Here is a 19,538-nt window from a genome sequence, read left to right as displayed (position 1 = left end):
CCATAAGTCAATAGTAGCAGTCCCTGGAGCTGCTTCAGAGAAATGCCTTAGCTTCAGTGAAGCCCATTGGCATCCCAATCCCCTTCTGGAGCCTCCATGCCACTAACATATCCATTAATGCGCCAACTGCTGCTTAACAATTAACATTAAGAACTGATGTGGGTGATTTGGACATCTGAGGCAGTCAAAAGAAATTTAACTTTTGAGAAGTAAGGGTAAAGTTAGGCTGGGCAACCCCCACAGGCACCCAACAGCTGAGTTTCCCTTCAGCACCCTGGTTTCTACTTTCCTGAAGCAAAATTGGCTGGAGAGGGTGGTCACCAGACCCTTTCCCCTCATTCTGGCCAGGGCTGAGAACCCAAGCTATGAGCCAGGCCGCCAGAGCCAAACTGGGGGAAAGTTGGCTCGGGAGGAGCAGGTGACCAAGCATACAGACTATTAGTCAATATTTGTCAGGCTGTTGGCAGATTAGATATATCTGTTCTCAAACACAGCAATCTGATTTCTCTATCAAAACTATACTTAAATGATAAATCTTTATTTACCATGAGATATTTCCTGTGGTTACAACCGCAGTACAAATGTGCTTCAGCTCTCGAGACACAGTGAATGTGTATATCATCTTATACTCCTGCAGCTCTCAAGGTCGACAGTTTCTTTGTTACTTGCAGATATGTAAATCATGTATACACACTGAGTTGTAAATGCCTAAAATGTTCCTTCTATGCTTGATAGAAACAGACACGCACAGCTGAGACAGTAACTCCATTACCAGGACTGTTTATTTCCTATCTGATAAAAACAGTGGTATCCCAAACCGCATCCCAGCCATAAAGCACAATTAAATAGCATATTGGAATTAACTGACAACCTGATATCTGTCTGGGGAGGAAATTTTAGGAAAGATTTGGACCTAGAAAACTGACACAAAATTTGAAAAGTTTGGCTATTTTTTTAAAAGAAGTAATCCCTGGGTTGGAGGTACCTCATAGGTCAGTGGTAGAGTGCTCACCTACTATGTGCAGAGGCCCTGGGTTCCAATCCCAGCACCAGGGGAAAAAAGTTTAACCCCTGAAAGAACAAAGCAAACTCATCCTTTCGCACTAAACTTCTGAAAACTATTCCAGCAATCCCTCCCCCAAACAGGACCACAGGACCATAATTTATAGCTCCTTTACAAGGTAATAAACCACAGTAATTACCTCCCTGCATCTCAAACTAAAAGAACAAATTAAGCCAGAGCTTGAAAAGAATTTTAAGGAGTTTTTCCCTTGCTCCAAATAGAAAAAGAAAACATTCAGAGCTAGAAGATCTGGGCTTTTCCTATAGAAAGCACTGTGGGTCTGCTCTAAGGAAAGACTGGAGGAGACTGCCTGAGCAGGGCCTGCACTCTGGAAAAACTGCCACCGCAAGAAGTTTCTGATCAGACAGAACGCAGGTGGCAGAGACAAGTTTTCTCAACTCAGAGCTGGAACTGGCTGGCAATTTCAGGACACACAGCTTCCCAGTCCAGTCTCCCCAGCCACAGAGCACACTGCAGTCACCTTGCTGCCCTGGCTCCTGCCTGCTTCTGGTTTGCAGCAGGGTGTCTGTTTGGGGCTTGTGGAGAGTTACAAACACACCCCTCTGGCTCTCCCTACCTCTTCTTTTGCTTCTACACCCTCTGCCCCTGCCTACTACAGGATTCGGAGCCTGCTCTTTGTCTGCCTCATGCCCACATGGTCATGCCGCAGCCCAGCTCTAAAGTCTATCAAAGTTAAATATTGACCAAAACCTCTTTCAGCCAGCTCTAGTTGCCAGGAGTGGGGGAGGTACACTTCTCCCTGCCTCCTGGTGCAAAGTCCCAAGCCTGAGAAAGAGTTTGGTGCAACACTTACCTCCAAAGGTGTTTAAATCTGAACCCGGAATGCTCTTCGATTCCAGGTGCTCAGGGATTCGCTTTTTCCAGTGTCCAGGCACTCTGCAGGCAAATAAACAGCAGAGGGTGAATGGTGGCTGTGAAGGAAGGGAATGAAGACTGGAGTTAGAAATGTGTCCTCTGTGGGCGCCAGGGTGGCCCCAGGGTGACGCGGACACGGAATTGTCGCCAGGGCACTGGTCCATGAGACACACTCATAGCTCGAAATATTCCAGTCTACAAATGGCCCGAAGATGGTGATTTATTTTTGTAAAACAAATACATACTCCATCTCTGCACCCACAATCTCCTTTTCCTTTTGTATAGCTTGGGGGGGGTGGAGAATGAGTTGCGGGGGAATAAGATGGCTTTGCTGGTGATGCGGGATCCGCTGGCAGAGCTCCGCTTGTACCCCAACTTAGGGAATGTGAAGGCAAGCTTTATTTTCTTTTGCAAACAATGGGAAGCCTTGTCTGGAAGCATTCGATCACAGGCTCTGCTGAAACCTCACTAATAGCGTTCATTTCTGTTGGCGGGAAATCAGAGCCCTGCTCAGTTCACAGATCAGGGGCAGTCTTGGGAGGTTTTGTCTTCTGGTTCACTGAAGGACTGGGCAAGCTATTTCTTGGTCCTGGTGGGCTAAAGCAGTGCCCAGTCCCTAAGAATGGACCAACTCCTGCTGCTAGAAACCAAGTAAGACCAAAGTGCTGGACAATAAATACCAGCCCTACCGGTGCAAGCCTCCCGCTCCCCCCAGCCCCCACCGACTCTACTGCAGCCTCATGCCTCCCTGTTTTAGCACTCCCTTGCTTGCTAACTAGAAAATGGCCAAATGATGGTTTTTGAGGGGTCAGGAAAGTGCAGAGAATGACCCCAGCTTATAAGTCCTCTGTGGGTCTGTGCAGCATTTTTGCTTCTACGGTCCTGACCCTAACCAAATCAGTACCCACCTGCCAGCCTGCTCCAAACCAGCCCTGTGTAGGTCTGCCCTACACCTATGCAATCCAGCTGATAGCCAGGAAAGAAGTACCAAGGAGCTGGGGAATTGCCTGACTCTTGGCTCAGGAGCCTCCTAGAATGCTGAGGCTTGGCAGCAAACTGGCAGCTGCCTTCTGCCACAAATGCACCCACAGCCTTTACCCTCCATAAGGATGCTCAGGACCAGAATCCACTCGTGACCCTTTTGTTTTGTGCAAGCTCTCGTTCTGTGTCTTTAAGGAGAGATACCCCTAGCCTTGGAACTCCTGATGTGATCCTGAGCGGGATGGGGGCCTAGGGCATGTACTTTGCCTCTCAACCTCATCCCAGAAAGATCTGCTGTGCCCCAGCCCTCCTCCACCACCACTACCACACACAAGGTTTGGGAGTATTGTAATTATTATGGCTATTATTGTTGTTGCTATCTCTTTATCCTTAAATCTAATATTCATGGTTCCTGTTCCCCATAAATCCTTCAGACTAATGAGTCACTGAGAGACACTGTTCAGGTCTCTCGCTCTGCAATGGCTGCAGCCGTTGTGGCCTCTCCTGGTTTTTTTGGTGTCTACTTGCTCCCTCGCTTGCCTAGCGCCAGTGATTTATGAACGCCGGGAAAAACTGAACAAAGCCGCGTGCTCCTCCTGTGGTATCTCTGCAGCCTTCCCCAGTGTGAATCAGAACATTACCAACTGTCTGCACTTCTGTCCCACTTAGTCAGCAACCAGGATATGACTACGAGGAGAGGAAGGAAGGAAGGAAGGAAGGAAGGAAGGAAGGAAGGAAGGAAGGAAGGAAGGAAGGAAGGAAGGAAGAAACTCACATTTCCCTGGATACAGAGCCTCCCTGGACTCGCAGCAATCTTACAAGAAAGCCGTGGACCTGGTAAGCGCCGGACAGCTCCGTTTTCCACACCAAAAGGCTCTGCCTTCCTGGTGGAGTTAAATTAAGCCTTTGGAGATAGGTCTGAAGGTGTGTGTGTTTAAAAATCAAAGAGGAAGATGAAGTCTCACTACTGAGAGATGCATTCCTAGTGAGGCCCTGATGACTCAGATCCATTCCTGACGATCTGCGTTAATTATTTAATGAGTCACGTGACCACAAAGATCACAATTTCAATATCTCCTACTCTAACAGGCGCTACACCTTTATCAGTGGCAAGCAAGGTTCATACTTGGCTTTTTTTGTTCCCCAGGTTTCCAAAACACAACCATTCTTGTCCTAAAAGGGAATGCCATGGACACGCCTGGTTGAGCACTGCAGAATTAATCATTCTGGGGCCACCATCCCTGTAGGCACCCTCACCTGAGCACAGTGGCCAGTGCACCTGCTTGAATGGCAAGGATAAGTTACATCATCTCCCAGGGCAGCTTTAAAAACACATCCATTCTTCTTCCAGACTACACACACACCTGCGACCCCACACATCTGCACAGGCCTAGATACCCATCTCCAGTCCTCTGTTCCTCTTTTCCCTGCAGCAGAAAGATGTCGATGCACTTCTGCCCATCCTGAGTGATGCCAAAGGTTCTGCAACCCACATTCTCATTAGCATAAGGAACTTGAAGAGAGGCATCCAACTGCCTCAGTTTCCTCTTCTGTACACTGAGACAACTGAACTAAAATATCCCCCAGTTCTCTTTCGTCTTGAACACTTAACATCTTCAGGTTAGAAATGAGGACATCTGAGTTCTAAAGCAGCAGTTACAGATTAGAAGGTTTCACGATGCCTCCCTGGTATTATCCTATTTCTTCTCCTCTTCCCTGTACACCATCCTTTTTGTTTCCTTTTGTTTTTTCAAGACAGGGTTTCTCTGTGTAGCCCTGGTTATCCTAGCATTTGCTCTATAGACCAGGCTGACCTCAAACTCAGAGATCCATCTGCCTCTGCCTCCCAAGTGCTGGGATTAAAGGTGTGTGCCACCACCACCACCAGGCACATACCATCTTCTTTTAAGTACAAAGAATTCTCCCCCCTTGATGCAGTATATAAGAAAGGGATGCCAAGAACAGCAGTTGGAAAAGGTTAGGACTGAGTTTTTCCTAGTAGGACTACACCTGTTGATGCAGACAGCAAGGGAATCATGGCGAAGGCCTATTGCTTGTACAGAATCCACTCGTGGGGACGGGAAGCCCGAGGTCCTCATTTACTACATTTATTCTTTGGAGTGTCTCTCCTTCCACTCTAAAGAGTTGCTGATCTGTTTCTGTGTTGGAACTGCTAGAGGGAAGGCAGCAGGGGACAGTGGCACAGTTTGAGAGCTTAGGGGAATAGTGGTGTCCAGGAGACATGGGGAGAAGGGGAAGAAGTAGAGGGACTAGGGCACTCTGGGATTGCTGATATAAAGACAGAGACAGTGTGAGTGAGCCCACCCCATATATCTGGGTAATCTTCCCATGAGCTCCATCCTGGGTATTAAGTACCCCACTATGCCTGTCACAGATGAATTCCTGCTGTAATAAAACACCGGGTATATCGTAGATTTCAGCGAAACGAGCACAGAAAGCCTGCAAGCTGCCATTTTTCTTCAAGGGGGAGAGTGTTAAGTACTTAATTCAAACTGTGACCATTAAAGTGTCTCCTACCCGATTTAGGTTGATTTCAGATGTTGACAAAACTTTTCTCTCCAGAGGCATGCACAGCTTGGCTCTGTGACTAAAGGGGATGATTGTGGATGGAAGGAAAAGAGGGGAAAAGTGGGAGGGGGAGCATGGGCAAGGGTCGTTTTGGTAAGAGAACTACAGAGTTTACACAAAATACTGTCTTTAAAGGTCAAGGGTTTGAAGGACTAGTAGGTTTGCTTGAAAAAAAAAACAATTAATGAGATAGAAAATCTGTCCTCTCAGTGAACTCTCATGTCTGCCCTAACAAAGGGCAGACAATGGACGATTTCAGAGTGCACAGTGAGATTTTCTAAGCTGTTCTAGCGAGCTCCCCTAAAAGCTGCCTGGATCACAAATAGAACACCCACCATGAAGAAATGGCATAATCATTCATAGCCTTTTCAATAACTTTGGTTTTGCAAAACACCAATATCTTAATCATCAATGCAAACATGACATCTTATGCCAAAACAGCATTAAAAAAGGATCTTGTCTCTCGTTCCCTTTTCTGAATGGACAAATGAAAGGCATCCCCTTCACCTACCCACCAATAGCTCCAGAATGAAGCCAGTTTGTGTCTCACATCCTTCCTTCCCCACTGAGGAGAAATACAAGAATTTACCGTAAGTGATGAAAATCTGCCATTTGAGATTTTGCGGCTTGACATTCAGTTTCCACTAAGAGCCTAAGTGTGTGTGTGTGTGTGTGTGTGTGTAAATACATATGCATTCAAGCAAGATGCTGCCTCTTTGCTTGAGAAAGCATTATTTGCAAGAGGACCCCTCTTTCCTCCAAAGACATTTCCCAGAGAATGCCTTTCAGAATTGCTGTTGAATTACAAAGAAGTATTTATTGTATGAGGTGATTAATGATTCCTGGGGAAATTGCTATTTTCAGTGTGATTTAATTTTGCTTTACAAGTGTGTGTAGTAGTGGAGTTAATAAGTTGTAGCTGTTGCTACACTGTCTCCATAAATGCTCAGTGCCTGTTCACACCTTATAAAATGCACTTTATGCCAGGTTCTTCCTGACTTGGGAAGCCATGTGTATACTCCTTTCCCCATGAATTCTCTTGATCTCTCAGAGACTAGAGCCCATGACTTCTTTCTAAAAGCTAGCTTACCTACAGGCAGAGAACAGATTCCCCCACCCCCGCCCCTGGGCTTACTTGTACTCAGTGCAGCAAGGGTGGCTGAGCTTGTCCCACTAATGGAAATGGTTTTAAATCCCCTCTGATATTACAGAAGTAGGTGAACATCCCTTCCCTCCTGTACATTTATTACAAACCCCAAAACTGCTCTGCTTCAAGGCCAGGTGGCAGTTCTAATATTATGTGCAGTGTGTGTGTGTGTGTGTGTGTGTGTGTGTGTGTGATGTCTTGAGTATCAAATTTCAACCAATGAACAAGTACTAGGGTTACAGAGATAGAGAGAGGAGTTTTCATTTTTTTTTTTTTTTCACCATTTAGGTCTAGATCTCTGGATGTGCACAGAAAACCCCTCCCCCAGCACTGAGGAAAGTGACCCTAATCAGAGTTTGGCTTTCTTCCAACAGTGAACTCTTTCAACTCTCCTTTGCTTAGGGTGTATTTTGGGGTGTCATTATACTTCTTACTCCCTCAGAGGATACTTTGGAGAGTGTGGTGGGGAAAGTTCACTTGACTCTAAAAGCTCTTCTTAAAGAAGCAAACAAAAATTCCCAAGCTGTGTTCAGCGAGAAGACTGTCAGACCAGCCAAAAATCCAAAAAGCAATCTCAACCCTTTGCACAAACTATTTTTTATCTCCAGGGAAACAGGCAGATTAAGTGTGAAGGTGCAAGGAACGCCAAGGGGCCGCCTCTTTCCAAGTGTGCTCAGAGTTCATCCTGGAGAACAGCTGCAGAAACTCCTGGGCCTCTGCTCCGCAGGGTTTCACCTTTCATTGCAGGGACGGACATGTTTCGATGCCTTACAGAGACTTGAAGCCTGAAAGCCTGGCCAAGTTTGGAAAGAAGAGGAGCCCTCTCAGGACTCAAGAGCCTTCTGCTTTTTGGAACATTTCCATAGTGGGTCAAGCTTGACAAGAATTCAGATCAAGTTGAACACACACACATACGCGCACACACACACAAATTCTAGAGCACTTAGAATGTGACCCCAGCTCACACTGTCTACAAGGCTTCTGCCCACAGGTCAAATATCTCCACCAAGAGGAGTTGGTTTCTTTGTAATTTTGTTTTTATGAAAAGCTTGGAATACATACAAATCTGCCTCTTACGTTTTCAATGTTTTTTTAAAATGTTTATTCTTAGCACATTCCTTTTGACACAGCCATCACTTTGTACAGTTGCAAGTGGATCTAACTGCATTTCCCTCTCCCCCAAGATTGTGCCCAAGAATAAGACAACAACATCTCTATAACAGTATCTTAAATAAATGCAAGGAGAGGAAACTACATGCCACACCTACCATCAAGGTCTACACATTTTGAGAATTAAATAATCTGGTGAGGTCCACAATGTCTACTAAGTAAAGCTCATGTGAGCTGCCTGAATGTAGAAGATGAAGGTCAGGGAGCTGGGACAGCCTCTTCTGCTTGTAACAAAGATACAAGTACATATCCCCAGTCAGCATGCGCTGTCCAGCTGACTCAAGGGTCTTCAATGACAAGTCGACGACCCTTAGGTATCCAAGCCTGGAAAGGCTGTCCTCCAGGTCAGCAGGTTATCCACTATGCAGTGTCCAGGGCAGATGTCCTCTTGGGGATCGCACGGACACTTACCAGGGATACTGTCTTCTTTTTGGTTATGGTTTCCAGCAAGTTGAATTTTGTTTTGGTGTCTGATATGATTTCCTTGGGGAGGAGTGGATGAGGATAGGAGCAAGAAAGGAGAAGGGCAGGTAAGTGACAGAAACTGACTCGGTCCCCAGATGGTTATATGGAGGAGGGAATGGGTGTGGAGGCACTGGGGAGAGGGTGGGGATGGGGGTGGGGGCTGTGAGTTTGTGCTTTCCCAGGCGGGCCGGCAGGGGCCGAGGTAGGGTTGGAAGATCGCATCTTGGTGTTGGGAAGTTTGTGGTCTTTCTTCCACTTCATTCTCCGGTTTTGAAACCAGATCTTGACCTGGCGCTCAGACAAGCAGAGCGTGTGGGCGATCTCGATGCGGCGCCGCCGGGTCAGGTAGCGGTTAAAGTGGAATTCTTTCTCCAGCTCCAAGACCTGCTGCCTGGTGTAGGCGGTTCGAGAGCGCTTGGGCTCGCCTCCGTTATAACTGGGGTTGACTGAACGCCAGGACCCCGAAGGAGAAGGCCAAGGAGGAGGGAGTGAAAGAGAAGGAGAGGAGGAGAGAGGAGATAGGGTGGGGAAGAGCAATTGGACATCATCATTATATAATAACCTGACACCAAGTTCACGCAAGATACATAAAACGGGAAAGAAAATGTTTCACAGGCTATTGACAACGGGAAACACCCGAGAGCCATAAAGAATGGTGCTGGGCATTGGGGCTGAAGAAAAGCTTCAAAGACACATGGCCCGGAGCCTCTGCCAGGGCAATTAAATTTATGGGGGCTATAATTACTGCCCTAACAGTTTGGCGTCTCGTAAATCTTGGGATAAAGGGACCCTGGGTACAAAAGGGTTCTCACGTTGGGACCAGGCTTTGGGCAGCGCTTAGACACCCACAGCCAAAGCGCGGGCCAGATGGGGGTTTCCCCTCCCGCGCCCTGCCCCGCGTCCCCTCGCCCCGCTGCCCTCCCAGCGGCGCCACGTACCGGCGCTCACGTGGATCTTCTTCATCCAGGGGTACACCACCGGCTCCTTGCCCTTCGGGCCCGCCGGCCCCTGGTCCGCCAGCAGCAGCGGGCACGCGGGGGCGCTGCCCCCCGTCGCGACAGCCGGGGTGGCGGGGCCTGGAGCGCAGTGCCGAGGGGGCGCAGGGGGCTGCGGGGCCGGGCTGGGGTGCGCGCCAGGGACCGGGGACTGCTCGGGTCGCGCAGGGCTGGTGCCGCGGCAGGCGTAGGGGCAGGCGGCGGCGGGCGCGGGGTACAGGCCCCCGGGGTAGCTGGACTCGCGCGCCCGTGGCGCGTAGTAGGCGGGGGGCTGGCGGGCAGCGCGTAGGTTCGGGGCCGGCAGGTGCGGGGTGGTCTGCGGCCGCGGGAAGCCGGGACCCCCGCCCGCGCCGCCGTCCCCTCCGCCCGGGCCGCCGTGCGGTGCGAACTCCTCGAAGGGAGGGAACTTGGGCTCGATGTAGTTGGAGTTTATCAAAAACGAGCTCATGGTCATTAATTTGTGAAGTGCAAAAATACTAATTTTTCTCGCGGTGTCGTTTTTCTGCGCTCGCTGAGGCCCCTCCCCCTCTCGCCGCGCTTCCCAGGCCCCCCCATCCCATCCCCGGCGCCCGCCCCTCCCCCCGCTGTCAAACGCCTGCCCTTCCCCCTCCCGGCGTCGCCGCCGAAGTTCGCGCCGCTCCTCCCCCGCCCCGCGCGCGCGCTCCCCGCAGCCCTGCGCGCCCCGCCCCGCGCCCCACGTGCCGCGACCCGGCCAATGGACGATCGGCGCGCGCGGACCCGGATCAGGAAACACGCGGGGGCGTGATGGATGCGGCTCTCCACCCGGGCGGGAGGAGTGAGCTGGGGCTTGGGTGCCTCTGCCCCCTAACTTGGATTCGGGCTGAGAAGTCGGGGCCTGTTAGGCTGTGGGTCCTGTCGAGCCCTCTTTCTGCCCACGTCTGTCTGGGGCAGACAGAGGCCTCGGGGCAGCTGGTTTCCACCCGTCCACCCAGGCCTCGGGTGATCCTCCGAGGGTTCGAGGCCCTCCAGGAGAGGAAAGGACACTGGGACCAAGAGGCAGACCTTGACTTTTTATCCTAGCCCTGAAATAAAACGGAGGAGGCCTACAGACCCATTTTTCTCGTCCGTGTTTTGTTTTTGTTTTTTACCCGCACCCTGCACCTCCACCCGGCTGTCGGGGGAGTTCCTTGCGAAGCCGGCCTGGAGCCGCACAGAAAGGGTGGGTGGAATGGGCCGCTAAACAATACACTAAAGGATGTACAGAGAGGGCAGCCCAGTAAAACCGCAGGGTACTTAATTTTTTCTTTCTTTCTTTCTTTTCCAGAGGCAGAATTCTTACAGCATTTTTCGTTTCCGAACTGGAACCTTCCTATATATGGAAGCGCTGACAAGCTAGCTTAACAGGTCTCCTTTACGGCTGTGGTGAGGCCTCCCTGGAGTGGGGATGGAGAGGCGACGCCTGCACACGACCCGGCTTTCGAATCCAGTAACTTCGCATTACAGAACAAACCCCAAACAGAAACAAGCTTGACATAGAATAAAACCCTTGGCGGGTCTGATTGTCAACTACTCTTTTCTAACTTTTTTTTTCCTCTCTCCTCTTTTTGGGTGTTGTTTCCTCAGGCTGTATCTGGGGCTAGGGTTATATTTACAGGACAGCCTGTAATTTCTGAATTGCTGAAAATTAGCATATTAACGATATCAGTAGCTCCGGAAAGGAGAGAGGGGGGACTGTGGTCTGCCATTTGGTAATTGAAATTTGATGGGTAAACTAATTATGCCATTATTGACAAATAAATTACTTATTAATTCCACCTAATGTTGATCTTTGAAGTAAATACTGATGCTTCATTTGTACTGCGTTTGTCCTCCTCCCTCTCTTCTGAATAGCAGACACGCCTAGATCCCCTTTGCAAGATAGTAAAACACTGCAAACTAGCCTGCACCGGTCAAAAAATAGCTCTCACGCTGGCATACAAAGCAGAGATATTTGAGTCGGTGTACCTAGTTGATTTTTCAGACAGCAATATAAACCAACAACCTTCTCACAACTGAGTCTCGGAGACAAGGAAAGTTATAACCTAAGCCTGGAGACACTTCAAAAAGAACGTCAGTTCTATCTTCAATTCTATCGGTTACTCATTTGGGCTACTAAATGTTGGGATATATTCATTTGATGGATAGTCGTTTAATACTTAGTCATATAAAGACTATTATAGGAGACTAATCTTTAATTTAGGAAAAGAGGTTGAAAAAAAGATCATGTTAGCTTCAGACTGGAATCGTCCTGAAGGGACACAGAGAGGTTTCTCCACACTGGGTGCGTGTGCCCACAGAGAGCTGTCCACTGCCTTGTGACACCCTGAATTTTTTTAAATGAAATCTGAGCCACAGACAGAAATCAGCACTGATTATGATCTTTAGATATCCTCTATAGACTGGAGTGAGGAAATCTAGCCCTCTCTAGCAAGAAAATATATACATAAATTATATGTATATATATCAACATAAGTAATACACATATATACTGTAGATACAAATATATATGTATTGCACATCCGGCTATGTTTCAAGTTGGGGGAAAAGCATGATAAGGAAATCTCACCGGTTCCTGGTGTCACCAGTCTTGAGCACAGGAGTCCTAACCATGCCTGTTTAATATTATTTACAGGCATTGAGACACAGAATTCATGTTGTTTAGCCTCAGAATGGTCTACAGAGTCTCTCCTTTTAAGTATTGAGGAGACACTGGCACTGTTTTGTATATGATTAAGCTGGATGAGTTAGCGATGCCTGTTTCCGGAGGTTCTATGACTTGAGGAAGATGGGGCTTGCACAGAATCCCTCAAGGCCTGTAACTTGTCTCTCTGCTTCTATCATAAACACACACGGAGCCAGGACCACCAAGTGTTATCTCACACACCGACATTTTGACATTTTACTGCAAGATTTATGGCTGTAATAAACAGTTTCAGTGCCTTTCCTGAACCTTCCACAGCCTCCCTTGGCAAGCAAGCCATAGCATAATCCCATTGAATCGAATAATCTTTTGAAAAACGTTAAAACTAAAAAAAAAAAAAAAAAAAAAAAGCACCTCTTGCCTTTACATAATGTCCGAGACACCAAAGGAGAGCTAGGAAGAAACTAACTCAATTAGAAAAACAAACCCAGGTTTACCAGCATCATCTTGCCAGGGGTAAAGATGGGATGCCCTGGAATGGAGCAGAGAGGGGCATGTTAATCTTCGCACACCAACTGGCTCTAGTCCCAACCGGGGTTGAAGCGCTATCTTTTCCTTGGGAAACTGGTAAGCACATTTGTTCATTTCCATGTGCAGAGATAACATATATTCCCCCCAAAGCTTTCTTAAAATCCCATTAAGTGAAATAACTTTTCATCATGCCCTTGAGAAGGAGAGGCGACTGGAGTCTGAGGGAAAGGGGACTAGGAGGAAGCAGGGTGTGCAGCTTGGTTTGAATCTGATTTGAATCATTTTGAATATATTTGGAACAGCCTTCCCACTTGAATGCAACCCCGTCCGAAGTTTCAAAGTGACCGAACAGTGACACCGTGTGCATTTTGTTTCTTATTAATCTTACACATTGACAGTCTTTGTTAAGTCACAGGCTCGCCCTCACCAGCAGACATTTTCATATTTGTTAGACGCGCTGACCTGAAGTTCACCTCAGCCTTGGACTTTGCGCTTCTAAAAGGTCTATACAGTGTCTTTTAGAGAGTCGGGTGCTTTGCCCAGGTCAGTCCTTCCCAGGAAAAACCAAGGGGAAAAGCCAAAGGAAATGTAAGCATTATGGGATGTATTGACTGTATTTGTCCTTTGTTCTTTAGAGTGAGGGCCTCTGGGCTGTCCTCTATCTCATGCACTTCTCTGGAGCAAATAGGGGGAATGGCAGGATTTTAAACGCCTGGTAGTGGCATTTAGGGGTTCCTCCCACCTACACTAGGCATTTGGTTATAGAGGAACAACATTTGACTGGCTATTTTTACCAATTAATTTCTTTAGTGTGTAATTTCCTGGTGATGGTTTAAAATAAAAATACAGTCCAGATATAAGGACTGATATTCATTTTAGGATGATTACCCAGGATTATTTATCCAGGATGGTATTCAAAACAAAACAAAACCCTAATGATCAAGCATTCTCAAACCAGTGGCTTCCACAGGTCCATTCTGTCACTAGACAGCTAAAGGCTGTGTTTTTGAGTATTGATGCTAAAACGTTTCCTAGGTATGTCACATGGCTTTAACCAAACACACAATGAAAAGATTCCTTGGAAGAGACCTCATTTCTGGGTGAGGGGGGAGACTGGGTTCTATTCTTTTCATTCCAAGCGACCAGATGTGAAGAGCTTACCGCCATGACAGCAGTGACTTTCCATTTCATCTGGCAAACCCCATTTGGCTCCAAGCTCCTGACCCGAGTAAAAGCTTTACACATTGCACAGTAGAGGCACTCGGGTTCCTTGCTTCCATGAAGACAACATTTGGGAAATATTTACGTTATCATTGAATATACACCTGGCACCATTAAATCTAGCCTGAATGTGAAGGGATTGTCTCAAACATACCTGCAAGGGTGACATTCTGAGTCCTTAAATTAGTCCCAAAATTAAGAAGAAAAATATTTTCTCTTTCTCATTGTTGCTTTCCTCCCTCGATCACTTAAAGGTCAAGGGAACTATGTCCCCTAGAAAGCAAATTCCAACCCACACACTTAAAGCTAATCTAGATGTATGAAAAATAAAATATTGGTTAACACTTCATTTGCAGCAGACAAATGAGGCATGGTTCCCCGTCTGCTTCTTGAACCCAGGGTTCCCCTTCTCTTCTGTCCCCCCACCCTCCTCCTTAGCTCACTCCCATGTCCTCAGTTCATCCTCCACCCCTGTTCCACACCTCTTTTTTGGAAGTATTTTCTGGAGAACAGAAGCCTGGTGGTTTTATAATGTGTCAGGGTATGGAGGAACCCAGCTTCCTGCCTTCTATACAGTTACTCATTTGGCAGATTGTAGCAGTCTTTAAATCTAACAGCGGCTTCATAATAAACATAAGAGAAATGTTTCCAACCATGTGAACATAGTAACACTAATAAGCATTTTCCTGCTGGCAGTGGTGGCTTTAGGAGTCCTGTCCCTTTCACTGGGGCTTCCACATCCCTGCTCTGACATCCTTTGCATTTAGTGAGTGGGGGGGGGGGCATAATCTATACTTGAAATTTGCCAAGAATATTTTTTGCAAGATATCTGCCCTTTTATCCCCCACTTTAGAGATTATTATATGTATTAAAACATTAAAAAAAAAACCAACCAGACTAATCAGAATCACTCTCCTGTTTTCATATAAAGGGGGCATAATGGAACGTTTGAAACTTGCTTCTTGGTATTTCAATGATCCTCTGATGAGTCCTAAGCATTTTTGTTTTGTGACAAGCCCACAAACCCTTCTTGGTCCTCCAGCATTTAAGGTTTTGGTGTTTTGGTAATCTATGCCTATTTACCTGCTGCTATTCCCTCAGAATGGGAGAGATAATTCAATATGAAATACAGCATGTATTACTCCCGAAAAGAGGAATTTTCTACCCTTTCCTCCGTAATTGAGGTCATTCAACCACTAGGGTTCACCTGGAGTCCACACCGTGATCCACGCGTCACTCTGAGCCATTTTATCTTTTGTGCTGATAGTCAAGATCGCAGCTCTAACATCGACATCAGACTCTGTCTGGGCAGATGACTAAGAGTGCTGCACAGTGTAAACTTTTGACCCTCAACTTTTTGACCTGCAGTTGTAATGCGCTAACCACAAAGATACACAGCCCAAGCCCCCTCTTTAGGGGGAAGGGGCCCTCTAGATGTTAGGCAGTCCTGCTCCTACCATTTCCAGTTAGAATTAGAGGATGCAGTGTATCTTTCTGTGTGTTTGTGACCATGTTTCCTGTCAAACCAGCCTCCTGCTTCTTCTTCTCTCTCCCCCCCCTTTTTTTAAGTCAGGAATTAGGAGCTAGATTAACTTGAAATCACTGGCAACCACACTAAAGAGGACAGTTTAGGGGAGAACTAGAGAATCTTTTGAAGCAGAAGTGTAAGAAAAGAGGGGGGGAGGGTGATCTGGCAAGGGGGTGGGGGCGGTTTTTGTTTTATTTAAAAATAAAGCCGTAGCCTTAATTGTTGGGCGAGCTGGCCCGGGCGGGCCAGTTGACTGTGAACTTGTACTAAAGCGTGCTCTGCTGGCGGGTCCTGGGGTGTGCAGATTTATATTCTCTGCATTTACTTAACCCGGCAGTGAACTGCATGGGCGCCATTTGTTAGGCGATGACAGACTTCACCTCCAGCAAGGACTGCTCCACAAAATCGCCATAATTACCCAGTAACCTTCATAACAAATATTATTATTGAAAAGGCCAGTTTGTGGAGATAGAATCGAACAGAAGGACAAAATTCTTTTCAGAAAACACCAAGTACAACAAATCTGGGCTTCCCCTCCAGTTCTGAAGCCTAGTGCTCTGGAGCCCCCTCCCTGTTTGGCTGAACCCCTAGGTTGAACCCCTCACTTTTGCCTTGGCATCCTGTTTATACTCTTGTCATTAGCTAGAAGAAAATTTCCCCCATGGAAGCCAAAGAGCTACAGCCTAAGCTACCCTGCTTTCTTTATGATGGGCAGGGCAGGAGGAGATTCCAGCCAGAGAAGGGGAGTCCTTAAGGGCATCTTGCAAGTTGAAACAGTTGCCTTCCTCTCTAACAGCCAATCTTCTGCACTGTGGTTGTAGGGATGCAACATTCTCGGACTCTCAACAAGTGAGAACCACTGTTTCTGGCAGAAAACTCTGTCTTGCTCTCCCAGAGTCAAAGGAAGCAGGGCAAAGTGAGGAATCATAGGAGAAAAGGGATCTTGGCATGATGCTTGAGTTTAGACCACGGAAACCCTAACAAACCCCTAAGCAAGTGTTACCAGAAGTGTCCTATGGTACTCACAGTCAAGGGAATACACTCTTCCTGGCTTGTAGAAACAAACAGGGCTCTGCATATTTCCGCTACCTTCTCCTTTTACAAGAGAATACACAGATTTCTGCCACCAACTGAAGCTGGATGTCTTCATAAAGCCCTCAGTGGGAGAGTTTCTCTCTCTCTCTCTCTCTCTCCTCTCTCTCTCTCTCTCTCTCTCTCTCTCTCTCTCTCTCTCTCTCTCGTTCCTTTTAAAAAAAAAAGATTCAAAAGAATCTATTAAAAGATATAACTCATCTACAAAATGAGCAGATAACCAATCACCTTAAGCATGCTTCCCATGAAAACGGTAAGAAAGGAAACATTTCCTCCAATAACAGTCCCACAGATCTAACTGGATGCTGTATTTCCCAAAAGTCACTTAACTCCACGTGGGTCAACCTGCCCTCTTAAATTCTACTTAAGCCTTGTGAAGATTAAAACAGACAGAAATAAGCAAGCTGACAACACTCATGGCCTGTATTTTTTTTTTTTTTAATTTGTGGGGAAGATCCCTAAGAACGTATTTGGTTCGATTCAATACCATCAGCTTTTGTACCCACTCCCACACCTCAGGGTGTGGCCAAGGGGTGCTGTGAATGCTTTCTTTCTCCTAGATACATCCATGAACACCAGCATTTCTATGTCCCTTGGGTGGTTTTTCCCCCTAGTTTCAGCCACCAAAAATTATGCAAGCAAAATCACCAGACATATAACCGAAAGAGAACAACAACCCAGCATTTTCTAATAACTCAGAGCAGCAAAACAAAGAATCCAGCATCCAAAGACACATCAAGTAGTAAGAAGCCATTTCCATGTAAAATTTTTCACTCCAGTTCCTTCCTAAGAGATGGACACCGTCTTTCTGAGTACTGAAGTTCCAATATTCACTCCACACAAAATAACTCTGTGGAGTCCTCAGCTCCCCTCTGTTTAGGGGAAGTGTGATTTTTTTTAAGAGAGTTTTTTTTTTTTCAAATGTCCTATGTTTTTCTTTCTTTGTATCTTTGAATTTGGGGCTTCTGTGGATCTACAGTGAATGAAAGAGAGGGATGTATAAGCAACACTTTAAAATGTTTCTCTTTAAGCACTTGGTCAATTCCTTTACCAGCTAATACTTAAAAGGGGGGCCTACCCAGCTCCAGAGAAAAAGAAGAGTCCTTTCTTGTTTTCATTTTTTGCTTCATGTCTAAATATAGGTGGAAATATTGGCTGAGCTCTTCAAACAGGATTGGGGAAATATATCAGGTCTCTGATGGGTACCTATCCTGAAAAGACCCCAGAACAGGCCAGCAAGTTCCTAGTTATTTGGTTTGCTTTGCCATCGAAGGACATGGGAGGCTGGGACCCGGATGGAATTGTAGCCAGGAAATTTTTATCTCACCTAACTTCACTCATTGGTGCAATTTTGGAGACTGTTTTGGAAAACATATATTATGTAAATTTCCTGGGATCAAACAGAAAGAACAAATAACAAAAGAGATAAGGAAATCTCCTACTGACAAACGAGCAATTTCTTCCTAAACTACCCTTTATGGTGTGTCAAGAAAAACAACCTAATGACTCTAGGAACTTTTAAGTTGGGCATTGAAGACACCTCAATTTCCCTCAAAACTTTAGGCACAGTTTCAGAAGTGGGAATTGGTCTGCATGTTGTGTGGGGGTACGCTTCTCTCTGCCCTTAGTGTTATCTAGGGAGTCACCCAACTTGCCTTTTGGGGGTCCTGAGCATTGCTGTCTTTCTCCTACAAAGAAATGGAGGAAAAGGAAAGAAGGGAGACAGAAGAAAGGCAGGCGGAAGAAAAGAAAGCGCTTTAACCCCTTTCAGTTAGCCTGGGGATTCAAAGACTAAAGTTAAATCCGGCCATAAAGTTTATTGCTTTAGACTCACAGGCGGGTGAGAACGCGGAGGCAAAAAGAAAAGAACTGGCAAACAGGGTTCAGGGCCTGGCCCTGTTCGGGGAATCTGAGTACCCTCTACCTCCTAGGTGGGGACCCGCTGCCCCCAGCATTCTGTGGGTGCTAGCAGTCTGGTCTCTGCTACACAGCCAGGGCCCAAGCCAGCTTCTGCTGTCTCCAGCCAGTCTGAAACCCAGCATCGAAGGCCGCTGCCTCAATTCAGTCCTGCCAAATGACCCTGGCCCGCGAAGACATATTGCCACAGCCCCATAAGGAATCCCGCCAGTATCGGCCTCGGCCCTGCCCCGGCCTTTCTTTCAAATTCTCCAGTTCAGTTCAGCCTTCTACTTCAGTGGCCCGAGCCCCTTCAACTCCCAGGCCCCGCATCCCAGAGCTCCGCGACCCCCAAAGGGCCTGGACCTGGCCAAGCTTAGAAAGAGGGACAGGGGTTGCCAAGTTTCACACACAGACCCATTCTCACACACACACACACAAAAAAAATCATCTTTTTGCACGCCTGCGGGAGCAGCGGAAGTCATTAACATCCCCGATTGTGAGCAATTAAAGTTAGGCCTGGGATGCGGCTCGGCCACAGGCGCTGTTCACCGTGCTGCCCTCACAAAGCTGGCTCTGACTTTGCTAATTTGGGCAGAGGGAAAAGTTTCTTCTCCCATTTTTTAATTCAGAGACAGTTTCAGCGTTACTGAGCCAGAGAGAAAGAAGACCAAGAAACTTTTCGGAGTGCAAATAAACTCAAGAGGCGAGAGCTTACCTTAACTTGGAGGGAGCCATTTCTCTGAGAGTTTTGAGAACTTGTGGTTTGGACACTTCTGGACCTAAAATTGACAATTTGAATGACCAGGCAGCACATGTAGCCTGCAAAAGAGTCAAATGGAGTCCAGCGTTAGTGAGATTATATGTTATGTGGTATATAATGTTGGATGTCAACTCCCCAAAACCATAAAACTTACTTTAATGGCCCCACGTGACGTTTTATAGCCAGTGAGCCGATCTGTCTGTGCTATGGATGATTTTACGATCTAATTCATAGACAAAACCCTATTCATTTGGCACCCAAATGTCATATAGCCGGAACTGGGGCTTATAAAGTTTACTGTTATATAACTTTTAAAAGGAAAGGCGGCATCCGTGTAAGCAGTGGGTAAATGTGCAAATCTCTAGTTGCGCTTTAGCTGTCCTGAGGAGTTTCCCAATGGAGCTAGGATGGGGTAAGTACTTTCCATTTGTAGCAAATTAATTGTAGCAAAAGAAGCCAACTGGGTTAAGTAAGAGGAGTGGGGAAGGGGTACTAGGGTGGGTTAGTGGGCAGGGGGTTTGGGGTCTACATCCTGGCAGAGGATCCCCTTCAGCAAGGCCTAAGACAGCCTTAGGGATGA

At 46.9% G+C, this 19,538-nt stretch overlaps 2 protein-coding genes across 2 annotated transcripts in view; both read right to left on the bottom strand.

The window, feature by feature from the left end:
* The window catches only part of Hoxa3 (homeobox A3), a 44,189-nt gene that overhangs the window by 12,785 nt on the left and 11,866 nt on the right, over positions 1 to 19,538 (bottom strand). The window contains exons 2-3 of the mRNA XM_057772862.1: positions 18,914 to 19,017; positions 1,878 to 1,960 (exon numbers count right to left, since the gene is read on the bottom strand). The gene's annotated coding sequence lies outside the window, so the exon portion shown is untranslated. The remainder of the gene's footprint in view (positions 1 to 1,877; positions 1,961 to 18,913; positions 19,018 to 19,538) is intronic.
* Hoxa4 (homeobox A4) lies at positions 8,329 to 9,754 on the bottom strand. The gene is made up of 2 exons (XM_057772873.1): positions 9,230 to 9,754; positions 8,329 to 8,737 (listed from the first exon to the last, which is right to left on the bottom strand). Exons 1-2 carry the CDS (start codon positions 9,738 to 9,740, stop codon positions 8,391 to 8,393), a joined length of 858 nt encoding a protein of 285 aa, XP_057628856.1. The 5' UTR covers positions 9,741 to 9,754; the 3' UTR covers positions 8,329 to 8,390.

The sequence above is a fragment of the Chionomys nivalis genome, chromosome 1, assembly GCF_950005125.1.
Source record: "Chionomys nivalis chromosome 1, mChiNiv1.1, whole genome shotgun sequence".
In the NCBI taxonomy this organism is placed as follows: Eukaryota; Metazoa; Chordata; class Mammalia; order Rodentia; family Cricetidae; genus Chionomys; species Chionomys nivalis.
The sequence above is the reverse complement of the archived record's forward strand: the minus strand, read 5'-3'. Positions and strand labels throughout refer to the sequence as shown.